The sequence below is a fragment of the Emiliania huxleyi genome, assembly GCF_000372725.1.
Source record: "Emiliania huxleyi CCMP1516 unplaced genomic scaffold EMIHUscaffold_39, whole genome shotgun sequence".
In the NCBI taxonomy this organism is placed as follows: Eukaryota; Haptophyta; order Isochrysidales; family Noelaerhabdaceae; genus Emiliania; species Emiliania huxleyi.
Genome location: NW_005199045.1, coordinates 96,207 through 112,150, shown reverse-complemented (window position 1 = coordinate 112,150; position 15,944 = coordinate 96,207). Strand labels below are relative to the sequence as shown.

At 66.2% G+C, this 15,944-nt stretch overlaps 4 protein-coding genes across 4 annotated transcripts; 3 read left to right on the top strand and 1 right to left on the bottom strand.

Moving 5' to 3' along the window:
* Positions 1-83: 83 nt before the first annotated feature.
* EMIHUDRAFT_209316 (hypothetical protein) lies at positions 84-376 on the top strand (the record flags this gene model as incomplete). Its single annotated transcript, XM_005771133.1, has 2 exons — positions 84-217; positions 316-376. 2 exons carry the CDS (start codon positions 84-86, stop codon positions 374-376), a joined length of 195 nt encoding a protein of 64 aa, XP_005771190.1.
* On the bottom strand, positions 367-2,143 carry EMIHUDRAFT_451202 (putative two component response regulator; the record flags this gene model as incomplete). The annotated part of the gene is made up of 5 exons (XM_005771132.1): positions 367-955; positions 1,135-1,184; positions 1,257-1,487; positions 1,584-1,832; positions 1,923-2,143. 5 exons carry the CDS (start codon positions 2,141-2,143, stop codon positions 669-671), a joined length of 1,038 nt encoding a protein of 345 aa, XP_005771189.1. The 3' UTR covers positions 367-668.
* Positions 2,144-4,877: 2,734 nt separating this feature from the next.
* EMIHUDRAFT_464065 (hypothetical protein) lies at positions 4,878-6,990 on the top strand (the record flags this gene model as incomplete). The annotated part of the gene is made up of 4 exons (XM_005771131.1): positions 4,878-5,861; positions 6,099-6,234; positions 6,387-6,522; positions 6,599-6,990. 4 exons carry the CDS (start codon positions 4,878-4,880, stop codon positions 6,732-6,734), a joined length of 1,392 nt encoding a protein of 463 aa, XP_005771188.1. The 3' UTR covers positions 6,735-6,990.
* An 820-nt stretch (positions 6,991-7,810) lies between these two features.
* Positions 7,811-12,137, top strand: EMIHUDRAFT_451200 (hypothetical protein). Its single transcript, XM_005771130.1, has 13 exons — positions 7,811-8,016; positions 8,108-8,263; positions 8,424-8,441; positions 8,495-8,528; positions 8,843-8,902; positions 9,413-9,451; positions 9,713-9,778; positions 9,957-10,043; positions 10,266-10,319; positions 10,778-10,933; positions 11,084-11,248; positions 11,402-11,559; positions 11,642-12,137. Exons 4-13 carry the CDS (start codon positions 8,505-8,507, stop codon positions 11,697-11,699), a joined length of 867 nt encoding a protein of 288 aa, XP_005771187.1. The 5' UTR covers positions 7,811-8,016; positions 8,108-8,263; positions 8,424-8,441; positions 8,495-8,504; the 3' UTR covers positions 11,700-12,137.
* Positions 12,138-15,944: the final 3,807 nt, after the last annotated feature.

Below are 15,944 nucleotides of genomic sequence, written 5' to 3'. Positions count from 1 at the left end.
TGGAGATCTAAGGTCGAATCTCCCGATTCCACAGCCGCCCACAGGAGCGCCGCCTCAACACGGGGTCTCGGCTCTATCGAGCCATGCTAGCTCCAGCCGCAGCCCCACCCGGCCGCCCGAGGGTGTTCCCGCAGGCAGAGAAGACCAATCCTGGGGGAAGTAACCATCTCGTTCCTACAGTTGTATATTCGACGTTCTTGCTCATATGCGTTTCCGGGTTCCGATTCGTTTCCGATTCGTTTCCAGTTCCCCGTCCCTGACGAAATCTTTGCGCTCTCCTTTTTACATACATAATTTGGCGATTATATCCATAAGGGATTTCATCCCTTTTTGGTTTGGAGATCCGTGGATTGCGATTGGTTTCGGTTTTGGGTAAAACGTATACAGCTGACGCGATGCGGCCTCTGCCTAGCTTCCTGCTTCTATGCGCGAGCTACGGCGGGACCGCTATCGAGTACAAATCGCTCATCCAAGAGCTCCATCCATGTACATCCACACCCCATCGAGGCCCAACTACACAACTTGTGTACACGTGAGAGAAGGCGAGCCCCTCCTCCGCGCACTCGCCCATGCCAGATGCCATTCAAACGCGCGACTCGCCGGCGAATGCACATGCCTATGAGCCTTACCCCCTACGCCAGCGGCGCTACAAGCCGGCGCGGGCGGGGCTACGGGCGGGGGGCGCTGACAGCGAGCAACTGGCGCGAGAGCATGGCGACCACCTCTGCAGTGAGCGGCTTTGGCAAGCACCGGTCAAAGCCATAGTCGCGGCACGCGTCGACGTCGGGGTCGGCCGAGATGGCCACCACCCACGGGGGGCGGGCAGCTGCAGACCGGACGTGCTCGCGGTACCAAGAGGCGACGGCGTAGCCCGACATGCCCGGGAGCTGCAGGTCGAGCAGGACCAGCACGTACCTCGGCGGCAGCAGCGCGAGCTGCGTCATGGCGGACTCGCCTAAGGGGAGGGCGGTGGGGGGATTGCGGTGGTGAGAGGGAGATGTGAAGAGATGGTGGTGAGTGAGAGAGAAAGGGAGCTGGCACGGCATTCGCCCGGCGTCCCAGCAGCGCCTCTCCGGTGATCCCGGTGATCTCGGGTGATCTCGGGTGATCTCGGGTGATCTCGGGTGATCTCGCCGTCCATGTGCGCGTCGACGCAAAAGCCGAGCCGCTCGAGGAGCTGCTGCCTGTTGGGCGTGCCGCTGGGCCGGTCAGACGACGCCCCCCCGCAGGGGCCAGGCAACGCACGGGCCGAGCACATGGCTGCAAGGGCAATCTGGCAGTCCTCGACAATCAGAATGCGCGGGCGCGGCGGCGGCAGCGCGAACGCGGCGGCGGCGCAAGCGCAAGGCGCGCTCGGGCCGCCGACCGCGCCGCCGCTGCCCTCCCCGTCGCCCCGCCGCGGTCCTCCGAGCGGAGAGCCGACGACGCCGGGGATGAGGGGCGCCACGGCGTCGCCGAGCGTGGGCATCCACTTCTGGAGCGTGTGCCTGTGAGGGCGGCGGGCGCATGCTCTCATGGCGAGATGAGGTGACACGATGCGACGCGAGGAGCCTCGTGGCGCTGCTTGCGGCGGCGGAGCACACCGCAGCGACTGCAGCGTCACCGGCTTGCAGAGCGCGTCGTGCATGCCAGAGGCGGGCAGGTCGAGCTGGGAGGCGTTCGAGGAGCAGGCGATGAAGACGGTTTGCGACATGCGCGCCTGCCGCTCCGAGGGCGCACTCGAGGGCGCACTCGCGCGCGAGCCGATGTGCTCCGCGTACGCCCTCGCCAGCTCGACGCCGGAGAGGCCGGGAAGCCGCAGGTCGACCAGGACGATCTCAAAGACGGTGGTGCTGCGGGCAGGCGGGGCGTGGTCTCGACGGCGGGGCGTGGTCTCGGCGGGAGGGCGGGGCGGGCATGGCAGGTGGCAGGTCGGGGCGCACGAGCAGAGCGCCCACGCGTCCTCTGCAGAGACGGCATGAGTCAGCACGAAGCCGAGGCGCGGGAGGCCGAGGCTGTCTGCCGACTTTCCGATCTGGTCAAAGTGCGACTTGAGGCACAAGAATGAGAAGCTGTCGTCCTCCACGATCAGCACACGGATCGCCCGCGAGGGCTCGTCGCGGCTCGACGCGTGCGTGCTCTTCTCGTCAATCGCCGCCCTCATCGTTGGTGCGACGGGCCTGGGCTCATCATCAATTGACGGCTGGCTAGTTTCCTATAGAAAAAACCATTCGCGCGGTTGATAATTGCACTCGAAGTGCTCCAAGTGCCGACGAGCAGATGGCCGTTCAGCGAAAAACTCTCATATGCCAGGTCTGCGGCAGGGGCCAGGGTGATTCGGCGAGACCGACACTTCTTCGCGAACCAAACGCACCGCGACGTGGTGAGGGCTTTCCTCCCGAGGGTGAGACCGGGGCCGGACCATCACCCATCAGCAGAGCGGGCGAGAAAAGCGGAAGCTGTTCGCGCCACATTTTTTGACCAGCTGGAAGTACTTCTTTTCCGCCCGAGGGTAGGCGACGGCTAGCACCACACTCCTCTCCTTGAAATCCCTGTGTGGTGGCGGCGTGCCGTCCTCCCATCCCTCCCTTGGGCTGTCTGTTTTCTTTCTTTCTTTTTTGGATACTTGAGCACTTGAGCACTGGATAGGGTCGATTCCGCATGGTACGGGACCCCTCGATCGTCTCGCCCTCCCTCACTGGTGTGTTCATTGGGGGGGGGTCCTAACAAACACGGTACAGGATCGAGGTGCACGCTGCCGAAGCAGTGTCGTCCCCCCTCTCCCCGACGGCGATGGCGGTGTGACCGATCGAGCTACAAGAGGAGCTTGTTCAGCAGGATCCGGGGGGGTCAGATGCACTACCTCACTGGGCCTGAGACCACCGAGACAACACCCGTCACCGTCTCGGATTTGCGTGGGGTCGAACCACTCACATTGCTCATTGGGTATCGCCACGCATTTCGCCAACCCGCTAAATCCCGCAAGAGTTCTCTTGCACCGGGAAGCGCAGAAAGGCTGCCAACCTCCTCTCCCATCTGGCGCTTGCGTCGGGCAGCGTGGGCGCGGCATCCGTGACGGATGCGGGCCCTTCTCTCGCGGGATCGCTGGGAGCCGCTCGGCTCCCCACGCGCCGCCGAGCTGCAATGGCAGGTTCTGATTTTTACTTTTCAGGTCCCCGCGGGAAGCCCCGCGCATAGGACAACAACGTCTGTCCCACACAGACACAGACGCGCACATACATCCTGCTCGGGCACACCCCACAGTGTAGTGGTGTGTGTGAGTACACAAGTACTAGCAGAGTGCACACCTGCCTTGGCGGGTGAGGGTCGTAAGAATCAAAGCCTCTTGGTGCCAAACGTGCTCGAGCGCGCCGAAGAGAGACGATCTACGCTCGAGGGAGTTAGCGAAAGTCGCACGGGCAGAGGGGAGACCGAGGCCTCCGGCAGTCCGCACCGCCTCGCGAAAGGGAAGCAACTCAACTCCAGATTGGACTTGGGTGCGCCGAGCGCCGGCGCGTAGGTCGCGACCGACGCGCAGCGCGGGCACGTCGCGAGCACAGGAGCGCCGCGGGTGCCGTGCCACTAACCTGGTTGTGCCGGGCAGGGCAGTGCTTGAACGACCACATCGCTGGCGCGATCCGCCGTGGAGACTGTGCGCCATCCATCAGCCGCTGAATGGCTGTACGGGCTGTTCGAGCCGACAGAACAACGACAACTGAATGCGGAAACTGAATGCTCGGCGCCAATGCTCTGATCTGTGTAGCGCCTGCGCGTGCCGCCCTGCACAGCGGCCCCGGACCTTTGCGGTCCACAGCGCTACCGGCCATGGCGATTGAATCATGGCGCGACTGGCTCCATGGCAGCACGTTGAAGCAGAGCAGGTGGGGACGAGGACGCGCGGAAGGACGCGTCGCCTCTCTGCTGTGAATAGAGGGAGAGTGCTGCAGCGTTGGAGCCGTAGCTCGGCGCCTCGCCCTCAGCAGAGCGGGCGAGAAAAGCTGAAGCTGTTCGCGCCACATTTTTTGACCAGCTCGAAGTACTTCTTTTCCGCCCGAGGGTAGGCGACGGCTAGCACCACGCGCCGACCCAGCTCCGAGCACGCTCGCTCGCCGCTGGGCGGCGCGCGTCCACACTGCATCGGCAAAACGCGACGCAGGAGCTCGCTCGCGCTGCTGCTGCTCTACACTACCGCTCCACGCCAAGGCGCGGGCGGCGGTGCTCGCCGGCGCTCGCGGCGCTTCGGTGCTCGGGCGCGCTCACCATCGTGGTCGTTAGGGGCGGCTCGCACAGCGCGCGCGCGCACACACACACACACACACATGCACAGACACACAGCCCCTTCCCCTTCCGCTTCCCCCTCTAGACCGCAAGGGCGAGGACACGCGTAGGCCGCACCTCTAGCGAAGCCCACAGAGTGGGAGACTCCTATCACCGCCCCTGCCACCCTCGGCGTGAGGCTTGGCCGCCTCCGTCAGTGTGCCCGCGATAGTGAGAGACTGCCAGTGAGAAGCCGGAGGGAGCGGAAGGTCGCTAGTCGAGAGAGATCACCAGTGGAATAGGGAGTCCACCGTGCTGCGAACCTGTCGCTGTCCCTTGTCAGGAGCAGGAGAACTAGGAGAACGCAACCAGTAGGGGGCCCGCGCCTGCCCCCGCCCGTGCCGCCGGGTGCAACTTTGTCCTTCCTATATATACAATCCCTGGGACCCTGTCGTGTGGGTGAACCCTGCCCAGCCCCCCTCCGTGTCGCGATGCGCTCCCCGCTCCCGTTCCCCTGTGTCCCTGATCGTCCTTCCAAGATCCTGCTCGTGCAGGCGGGGACCCGCGTCCTTCTCTCACACCGGGGAGGAGGGTATTTTCACGTCGCGTGGGCTGAACGTCGCGCGCATTGGGGCGCGACGATGTCGGAGGCCGACGACACGGACGTTCTGTCGACGCTAAGTTTCACCATCTCGCTGCTCAAGGTCTCCCTCTCGGTGGGGCGCGTCGTGCCCGGCGGCCTGCCCGGCTGCGCGTGGCCGCTGCTCAAGGCGATGTTTTCCGCGAGCGCCGCGGGCGACGCGAGCGGCTTCTTCTGCCTCACGCAGGAGAAGGACGAGCTGACGCTGATGATGGACCAGCGCTGCCGCGCGGCCTTCGACGAGGCGGGAAGCGTCGCCACCGTCGAGTACGCGCCCTCGCGCTGGCGCGCGTTTGAGCTGCGGCTCGGCTCTCTGGGGGGAGAGGTGCCGGGCCTGGTGTGCTTCCTGGCGACGCTGATGGCGGAGGGCAGCATCTCGATCCTCAACCTGTCGTCGCACGACCGCGACTTTGTCCTCGTGCAGGAAGGCGACGTGGCCGCCGCCACGCGCCTCATCTGCGAGGGGATGCAGGAGGACGCGGTCGGGCTCAAGGAGAAGATTAGCCAGCGCGCGATGGTGCGCCGGTCGGGCTGCTCGAGCGACTCGCTCTGGCGCGGCGTGCGGGGCGCGTCGGGCGACCTCGCCGAGGAACTGCGCGCCCTACGCCAGACTGCGCTCGACGGCGCCTTTGAGTCGATGGCCGGCAGAGGCAGCACAGACGCCGACGCACCCGCCGCCGCCTTCTCCTCGCCGGCGGCGTCGAGGCCGGCGTCGACCCCGCCGCCGCCCGTGCCGCTGCCCGCGCAGGGAGAGCAGGCGGGCGCGGAGGGCGGCCTCGCGGGGCGAGCGGCGGGGAGCGGCGAGCTTGGCTGCGCGGAGGGGTGCGCGGAGGGGTGCGCGGAGCAGGGCTGCGCGGAGCGGTGCGATGAGGGGCGCTCGCGGCTGCGGCGGCTGCGCATCACAAACGACGGCGGTGCGAGCGCAGACGACGACGACGACGGCGCCGACCTCTACATCCGAGTGCTTCCCACTAAGCTGGCGCTCGTGCGACTCGCCCCGGCGATGCTGCAGGCGACCCCTACCCTTCCCTCCTCTCTTCTCCTCTCCGCTCCTCTCCGCTCCTCTCCTCTCCGCTCCTCTCCTCTCCTCTCCTCTCCTCTCCTCTCCTCTCCTCTCCTCTCCTCCCTCTCCTCTCGCCGCTGCTTGAATCCCTCGCCCCCCCCCCGCCCACCCGCCACCTCTCCCCTCACCTCTCCCCCGCCCCCTCCCTCGCTGCCGCAGGCGTCGACCCACACTCTGGTCCACCGCCTCCTGTTCGGAGGCAGTGAGGGCGGCAGCGCGCTCTGGTCGTACGCGCACATTGACGACGACATCTCGCTCATGGTGGAGGAGGAGGCCCTCGACGACTTCCCGGAGGGTGTGTGCCGCCGCCCGCCGCCGCCGCCCGCCACCCCGCCCGCCTCCCCGCCCGCCCCCCCGCCCGCCGCCACGCCCGCCGCCACGCCCGCCGCCTGCATGCAACAAGGCCGCGGCCCAGCGTTCACTGCCCGCCGACGCGCCACTCCTTAGGCGCCATCGTCGGCTCCTACGCGCAATGGCGGCCGCTGCGGCTCTGTGGCAAGGCGTTCGGCTTCGACGCGACGGGCGTCGTCTGCGCCATGTATGCCCCGTACGAGCAGGGGCTGCCGCTGCTCAACATATCGACGCAGCCGCCCCCCGCCTCTGCCGCACTGTCGGCGGTGGGGCGCGGCCCCGCCTCACGATTGGCGTGGTGTGAGCAGGTACTCGACAAACATCTCGCTGATAGAGGAGGAGGACCTCAGCCGTGCAATCGCCTCCTTTGATTTGCCCGTCCTCCGACCAAGCGAAGACGAGGACGACGCCGGCAGCGGACTCAGCGATGGCGGAGAGGCTTGACTATTGTAGCTTTCCGGCTGTGCGGGTAAGCCTATCTCGGTATCTGCGGTGCAACGACACCACCGAACACTAGCCAGGGTGACATTTACATATGTGCATCGTCATGATGTTGTACACATCGAGAGGGCTTCGTGTGTGTTGTGATCTGTGATCTGTGAGGGTCCGCCCGCAGGCCCGCATCGCGCATGCAGGCGTGTTGCTTCCAGCGCCCTCCCCCGCGCTCCCTCGATGATCCTAAGAAGAGTTGTCATCTGGCTACCGCCTACCGCGAGTCAGAGCGACCCATACCACCCAACTCGTCGACACACCTACATCGTCCGATGATGGATACCCATCACTGAGCCGACGATGCTATGGGTAGCCCCAGGGTGGCGCCCACCCCCATACCCTCAGGCATTTGCCTGCGCCCTGGCCGCGCAACGCCGCACACGCGCGCGCACGCCCGCGCACGCCGCGCACGCGCGCGCACGCCCGCGCACGTGCGCGCACGCGGCACTACGCGGCACTACGCAGCACTACGCGCCCGCCCGCGCACGTGCGCGCACGCCCGCGACGTGCGCGCACGCCCGCGCACGCCCGCGCGCACGCCGCACTACGCGGCACTGCCCAGGTTCCCTCACGCTCAGATTCCCTCACGCTCAGATTCCCTCACGCTCAGATTCCGTGCAAGGGGGTGCCGAGGAGTATGCCGCAGGCCGGGATGGAGTGAGATCTTGCGCGGCAGGGCGTGGGCTAGCGCGTGAGGGCGCAGGCAAGTGCCCGAGGGTATGGGGGTGGGCGCCGCCCTGGGGCTACCCGTAGCATTGTCCGCTCAGTGATGGGTATCCGATGGTGGGCCGCAAAGTCAGCCTCCGGAGGCTATCGTTGCGTCGAGCCGGCAGTATTCCTATTTGGGCTCAACCCTCCTTTTCACCGGCGAAAGGAGGTCATGCTCTGCCTTTTCTCCCTGGCCGCCTCCCTCTCGATCCGCGAGGTCGAGACTGAGCACGAGGATAGCGGCGCACGAGGTTAGCGTCTGCTGGGGAAAGTCGAATCATTTTTTGCATCACACAACCGCGGCGCTTCCTATTTGGGCTCAACCCTCCTCCTACCCACCGAAAAGGAGGTCATGCTCTGCCTTTTCGCCCTCTCCCTCTCCCTCTCGAGCCGCGAGGTCGAGACCGCCCACACTGAGAGCGGCGCACGGCTAGCCGCCGCCGCAAAGGCTGTCTACGAGACGCACAAGACGGCAACCGCAAAGTGCGGAGAGGCGGCGGTACCGGTTCTGAAGCAGACGATCCAGGTCTGCGCGAGCCACCCGCGCCACTTGCCAGCCGTCTCGTGAGAGGCGCACTGGCCCCCGTCCGCGCCGACTGCCTCCCAAACTGCGGCAGGACCTCTTCCCGTCTCCCTCTCCGCCGCCGCCGCCCTTCACCGCGGGCGGGTTCGGGCTCGACATGCTCAACGCGGCGCTGATGGGCGACGCCTCCAAGGGTAGCAAGACGCTGGACGGCGCCGCCAAGGTGGGGATGGGCTACGGCATGGGCAAGGCGCGGCGAGAGACGCCTCCCCGCCCCTCTCGCTGAGAGAGAGAGAGTGTGTGTGTATGTGTGTGTGTGTGTGTGTCCTGCGGCCGCAGCGCCGGGAGGGCCAACCGGGAGGGCCCACACGGGGCACACGTGATCATGGGGAGCTGCCTGTCTCGAATAGGCCGAGTCGGGCAACAGCGTCTACCATCAGGCGGCGGCGGCGGCGGGCCACAAGATCATGGGACCGTCGCCGCCGCCCGCAATGCCGAGCGGAGCAGCATACCAGGCGAGAGCTGCTCACAACGCACAGCACACACCACACGTGCACCACACCACAACGCTGCTCACGAAACACACACACACACACACACACACTTGCAACCGGTACGCTGTGGAGGGCTCCTGCCTGTCTGAGGGGGTGGTCGAGGGGGGTGGCATGACGTGGTCTGGACTGCCCCACCCCCTCGCGGTGCTCACCTACCCCCCACACCACCTAACCCTAACCCTAACCCCACACTCCGGCGTTCCTTGCGCGTGGCCCGCCGCGTGCCTGTGCGTCGGATCATCCGCCATCCCACCCGCCCCCGCCCCCACTGACAGGCTCTTTGCGACGCGGCACTGGCCGAATCAAAGACGGCACGGGAGGAGTACGAGGCCGCGGTGCGCGCTCTCGCTCTCTTCCCTCTGCCTCTCTTCCCCCACGTGTCGCTGTGTGCCCCCCTCTCGTTCCCCTCTCTCGCCCTTTACCGCGACCCTCCACCCCCACACTCGCACCTCCGGCCGCACCTTGCTATGCATCTTGCACGCACCTCACACGCACAAGTCGTTCAGACGGCTAGGGCACGTCCACAGGTAGGTAGCCAGTGGGAGCACACTGGCCCAGCCGCCTCACCCCATCTTTGGCGCCATCATCAGCGGCGACACCCCGCCACACTTTACCCGCACACGCGACACCCCCTGGCCTCGCGACGCCCGTCACACACACACACACACACACACACACACACACACACCCCGGCGCCCTGTGGCGCCCTCAGCCCGCTCGCGCCGCCCCTCCTCCCTCGTCGTACGGATCCTCATCACGCCCCGCTGGCCCCTCTGCCGCTCCACCCTGCCGCCTCTCTCCGCATGCCACGTCACGCGCCCCCGCGCCTGCCCTCACGCCCGCAGGCGAAGGACCACGCCGGCGACACGGCCGCGCTCGTGCAGGCGCCCCCCCCCCCCCCCTCCACACACACACACACACACACACACACACACACACACACACACACACACACACACACACACACACACCACCACCACCACCACCACCCACCACACGGTCGTTCATTACGCAAACCGCCCTGCACCGCCCCACCAGCCGCCCCACCAACCGCCCCACCAACCGCACCGCCACGCACCGCCACGCACCGCCCAGCCGCCACCTCGACCCCCCCACACGATCCACCCCCCTACCCTGCCCCGCAGGCGAAGCTCGGCCTGAGCTTGGCGGCCGAGCCGGCGGCGAGGGCGCGGGCGCCGCCCGAAAAGGGGGCAGACTTGGTAGATGTGGTCCAGAGTCGGCCGGCACGCGCACGCACACACACACACACACACACACACACACACACACACACACACGAGCACACTGGGGTGCGTGAGTGTCTGTGTGTGGAGAAGCTGACCTGACCCGACCCGACCCGACCCGACCCGACCTGACCTGATCCGCTAGGCGGTCGAGGACGCCGAGGCGGCGCACGAGGAGAGCGGCGCGCGCCTCGCCGCGGCCGCCGTCAAGCTCTACGAGACGCACAAGAAGGCCACGCCAGTCGCACAGTCAAACCATACACGCACGACGCACGCACAGGGGCTCAGCCCGGGCCTTGCGCTGTCAATGCCGTGGGGGGGCGCGGGGCTCTCCTGTCTTTGGACATGGCTGTGTCCAGGCTCAGAGGAGCTGGGCTGTGTCCCCCCCCCCCCCCCACCCACACCATGTGCCCCACCGTGCGGAAACGCTCACCCTCGCCTTCCCCTTACCCAGGCCACCGAGGCTGCCGCAGACGCTGCCGTCCCCGTCGTCAAGGACGCGTTCCAGGCGCGTGCTCGCAGCCCGCCGCCGCAACCAGCCCTCCCCCTCGGCCCTCTCCCCCCCAGGCCCTCCCGCCACCCTCTCCGCCGCCACCCTCTCCGCCGCCACCCTCTCCGCCGCCACCCTCTCCGCCGCCACCCTCTCCGCCGCCACCCTCTCCGCCGCCACCCTCTGCTCTACACCGCAGCCGTCGCCAGAGGACCTCTCCCCGCCGCCCGCTCCCTCGGCCCCGACGCCACGCCACGTCCTCGCCGCCGCCGCCGCCACCGCACCGTCCGTCCGTCACCGCACCCGCCTCTCCCACCAGCCATTACACCACCATCACCACCCGGAGGGCAACACACCACCGAGGGCCCACCCCCCGTGCCGCGGCTCCTCCACGCCCCGCGACGCCCCCCTCACCCGCCCCGATCACCACACTCGCCGTCGCGCCCCTTAGCACTCCTCTCGCGCACGCTCTGCAGGACCTCTTCCCGTCTCCCTCTCCGCCGCCGCCGCCCTTCACCGCGGGCGGGTTCGGGCTCGACATGCTCAACGCGGCGCTGATGGGCGACGCCTCCAAGGGTAGCAAGACGCTGGGCGGCGCCGCCAAGGTGGGGATGGGCTACGGCATGGGCAAGGCGCGGCGAGAGACGCCTCCCCGCCCCTCTCGCTGAGAGAGAGAGAGAGTGTGTGTGTGTGTGTGTCCTGCGGCCGCAGCGCCGGGAGGGCCAACCGGGAGGGCGCACACGGGGCACACGTGATCATGGGGAGCTGCCTGTCTCGAATAGGCCGAGTCGGGCAACAGCGTCTACCATCAGGCGGCGGCGGCGGCGGGCCACAAGATCATGGGACCGTCGCCGCCGCCCGCAATGCCGAGCGGAGCAGCGATGAAGGCGAGGTTCGAGGCTGCAGCAGCGGAGGCGAAGGCGGCGCGGGAGGAGTACGAGGCCGCGGTGCGCTCACCCTTCCTCCCCCATACCACCACCACACACAAGTGCACACGCACCGCGCCGCGTCGCGCCGCACACACACCGCACCGACACACACCCTCCCCCACGACACTTTCGGGTCTGAGCTCCTCCCGCGCTGTGCGCGCTGCCTCGCAGGCGAAAGAGCACGCCGCCACGACGGCTGCCCTCGTCCAGGCGAAGGCGGGCCTGGCGCTTGCCGCAGAGCCCGCCGCCGCGTCTCGGCGCTCCCTCCGGCCGGCTGGCTTGGCTGCGCTGGCCGCCGCCGCGCTCGCCGTCGCCCTGTCGCGCCGCCGGCGACCGTCTCTCTCGGCCCACGCCACGTCCCGCCCTTCGGGGTGCGATCTCACTCTCGCCGCCCGCGGCCTCCTCTCTTAGGCGTCCGAACAAGGGTCGCGCCGCGGAGGAGGAGGTCTCCAAGGTTGCGCTGGTGTGACCCTGCGTCGCATGGCGGGGGCTTGCTCAGATGGTGTGAGAGTGGACAGGCGGCTCGAGCCGCGGGGGCAACTACTCGCCTCCCAGGAAGCAAATGGCGTCCGACCGAGCCGGGTGTGAGAGGGTGAGAGGTGGGTGGCCTTGCCACAGGGCCTTCCTTGCACGCTCGGGTGTGGAGTTCGAGAGATGCCTTCACAGCCCTCCGGGGGCAGGGAGCCACGGCACACAGTTTTGGTCTTCTCGGCGCAAACGTGGGGCTAGAGGGGCGGAGGAGGTAGGTGCAATAGTGATTTGGGGGATTCGTTGGGGAGTTTCGCCTTTCGGCGTGAGTTGGTGAGTAGTTGAGAGGGGGGGGGGGGGCGCGGGGGGGTCGAGAGTGCGGTGGATCTGGATGTCTTGTGACTGGCAGGGAGGTGGGAGAAAGCAAAAACAGAGCAATAAAAAGAATACCTCCCCCGGTGTTTATACCGGTAGCGGTACCACTAATTGACGCTATTCTGACTGGGTTGTAACAAAGTTTGAACCACACGCACGGCGCGAGGCCTTGCGCCCCATGCGGTACGGGGCCGTGAAACCCATCGCCTGGGGGTGCTAGGACACCGAGAGACATGATCCAGAAGTGCCAGGCACACCCACAGTGGTCAACACGAGAACGCCGAAATCGTGACCTCGGAACCGGGGAACGCGGTCACGGCAAATCTGACTAATCTGTAACAACCGTTAATACGGATGGCTCACGCTGGCGCATGGCCTCGCCGCTGCTACCCTCCCGACCTCAGGTGAGCAGACAAGATCCCCTGAGCTGCCGGCGCTCTCTGATCGCCCGGATCGCAACTGCCGTGGCAAAACTGCGAGCTCCCGAGGACGTCTGGCGCCGTGGCGCCGAGTGCGTCTGGCACCGGGCACGGAAGCTCGCACTCGGCCGCACGCGATAGTGCTGCCGCGAGAGCGCCTGCCAGGTACGACATGTCTCGTGTAGACTCCTCCTGGGTCATGGTCGGTCATATGCAGGACGGCCAGAGTCGCCCACATCGCCTACGCGGTCCCGAGTGTGGTCAGGCTGATACACCACGACTCAACGGTTGAGTGCGGCCAGCGCACACAAAAGTCGTCGACTGCGGCCTGGCGCGGTGATCATAGGTGCTGGAGACCAGGCAGTATGAGCCTGTAACTGGGCACGCATGAACTCGGTACCTACATTCGCAGAGGCCCGGCAAGGATGGCATTGGGGCGCCGGCGGCATGGCGGGAGAGGGCGCGGAGGCACTCGGCTGAGGCGGGGCTGCCGGCGGCCTATTTGTGGAGACAGGTGCGGCTGGCGTCGAGGCGCTCGGCGGACGCGCACTCGAAGGGTGCGGCGCCGTCGCCGAGGATGGCGTACAGCGCAGCGTTGTAGGCGTCGACGTGCGTGCCGCTGGTGGTGCACTCGAGGGCCGCCTCGGCGACGCTGGCGGCGCGCTGGAGGCGGGCCTGGTAGCGCGTCGCAGGCATGCTCGGCGGCGGCGACGGCGTGCTGGGGGCGGGCGAAGTTGGCGGCAACACGCGCCACTTGCGCGTCGTGTTAAGTGAAGTCGTGCGGGTAGCACTTGTTCGGCTCGATGTCGTACGTGACGTCCCACAGCCGCCTGCCGCCTGTGTCGTTGATGCCGCTGACGGTGGCGGCGTGTTCGCTCGAGGTTAGCGCCGGGGCACGGTCTCGCCAGACGACAGCGATTCGCGTTCCCACGGGGAGGTCTGGTGGCCGCGCGGGGCGACACGAGGCGGCGGTCGCGCGGGAGATGGCGTCGTGAGCTGCACGCTGGCGGGGGGCGTCTGCGTGCCGACGTCGGTGACGGCGGCTCCGGAAGGCATGCCACGGCGGAGGAGTTGTAGCTCGTCGAGCGGCGTGACGTGGCGGACACGGGCGGTGCCGCCGTTGTCCTTGCGCACCAGATAGACGGAGCCGTCGGTGTCCGGGGCGACGCCGCAGAACATGCCCTCGGTGGCGCGGGGCTTCTCGAGGCTGCCCTTCGGCCCGCGCGACTCCTTCTCTTCGTGGTACATGACGCGTGTGCCAAAGAGGTAGGGCTGTCGGTCCTTGTTGATGATCAGGATCTTGCGAAAGTAGCGCTGGTACCGCGACTCGTTCTGGCCGGCGCACGGCCTGAAGTTCAGCAGGTACTGCGCGTAGCAGCGCGCAGGAAGGAGGAACGAGGTGCCCTTGTAGCACCGCTGGAGCATGCTCTCTGACCATCAGCGTGCGGCTCACCGCCGCTACCATGTGACGGCGGAGTTGACGGCTCCGACGGTCGTAGCGCTAGCGGCGTGGCTGAGGGCGGCGGCGTGGAGGCGCCCGAGGGCGCGGCGCGGCTGGTCTCATGGGTCTAGACCATCTACAGATGGGAGGTAGAATGTCTACCTACCGCACAAACCCTAACTTAACCCTAGCTCGGTGCTAACCCTACCGTAACCCGAGCACCTCTTCCTCCGGGAACCCTAACCCTAACCGCACCCCACCTCGGCTGACCCTACCTGGCCATCCCTCCGCCGTTCCGAGCAGTGCTTGCACTAGCGTAACTTGGCTCGCCGGAGGCGATCGCATGTGGCGGCGGCGATGAGAGAGAAACTCCGCCCCCTCCCCCGCCCTCTCCGCGGGATAAGTGGCAATTTTGCCCCGAATGGGTGTTGTTTTTGCCCAAACACATTCATATCCATTCTCTTGCATTCTTATCCATTCTTCACATGCACATGCATTCGCAGTCGCGTGTCAGCATTCAGCAAGATTCATCGTCATTCAAGACGTTGACACTCATACAGCACCATTCGCCTAACATTCAGTGCTTGTGTACATTCACCCCTACATGCATTCATGGTAGTGTGTATTCACGTCGAGCCTGACCAAGGTCGAGAAGAGGCTTTTCCAGACCGCCAAGCGTTTCGGGACAACTAGCTCGGGGGTGATGAAGGCGGCGCAAGAGAATGCTGTCAAGGCTGGCAGTGTCATCCTCGACGGGGGTGGAGTCGAAGGCGGCCGCCCCGCCGCATCGCACACACAGCGTCAGCACAGCTGTGCGCCCTCAACACATTCATCAGTATTCCCTTCTATTTCACTCAAGTCTTTGCTCTACGCGACCATTGGCATGCATTCGATTGCATACACAAGACGGCTGCATTCACAACACATTCGAGCCATTCAAGCCATTCACTCTAGCTGTCATTCAGACGAGGGTCATCCAGACGCATTCAGGGACGAATGTGTTAGAATATACAAGAATGCGACCAACAAGAATGTGCGTGTATGCACGCTACAGGAATAGGGTTGAATGTGATTAAATGGAGGTTCTCCCTGAATGTGTCCCGGCCGAATGCCATGAATGTTCGGCCTGAATGTTCCGTGACCAAATGGCCCGTGATGCCCTCATCGCATGACGTAGAATGCGGAAAAAATGTGAATGTGTCTCGCTCTGTATGTGCCATTTTCGCCGCAGAATAGTGCCGAATAGCGTTGAATGGACTTGAATATACTGAATATGTGTGAATGTGTTTGGGCAAAAACAACACCCATTCGGGGCAAGAAGGCCACCACACCCGCGGGCCTCTCCGCCCCCTCCGACTCCCGCGATTCGGTGAGGCATGTCCATGCCGCGCACCCCACCTGCGTGTGGCCTCGCTGCCAGCATGCGCACGCCATGCCGAGCGGAAACAGACGCTGTGGCAGCAGACGCCGTGCCGACGGGAATCAGACGCCGCGGCCTCTCTAGATGCCGGCGAGCGCCTAGACGGCGAGAAGAGCCGCGACTCAGAGGAAGGGGGGGGGGGGGGCGAGCCTGCCCCGCGGGCTGCCGGAGGGAGGAGAGAGGAGAGGAGGGAGGAGAGGAAGGAGGAGAGGAGGGAGGAGAGGAGGGAGGGAGAGGAGAGGAGGAGAGAGGAGGAGGGAGGAGCGGAGAGAGGTGGGAGGAGGGAGAGGAGAGCAAAGAGGAGGGAGGAGGCATCAGAGGAGAGAGGGGGCAGGAGGGAGGAGAGCGGAGAGTACTCCCCCATCGACTGCCGCGCCTGCTCCTCCAGCGCTCGAATCCATTTACGCAGCTGAACCTAGTTGGAGGGCTCATTGCACGCGTTAGCAACTTTCCAGAAGTGACTGAAGCGCGGAGACGGGGGCAAGTGGGCAACTGCGGGGCGGGGTCGGGGGTCACCGGCTGCACTTCTGGGAACTCACGGCAGACTGGCTTGATGCGATGTTCCCGAGGCCTAGCCAGGGCCAGCTTCAC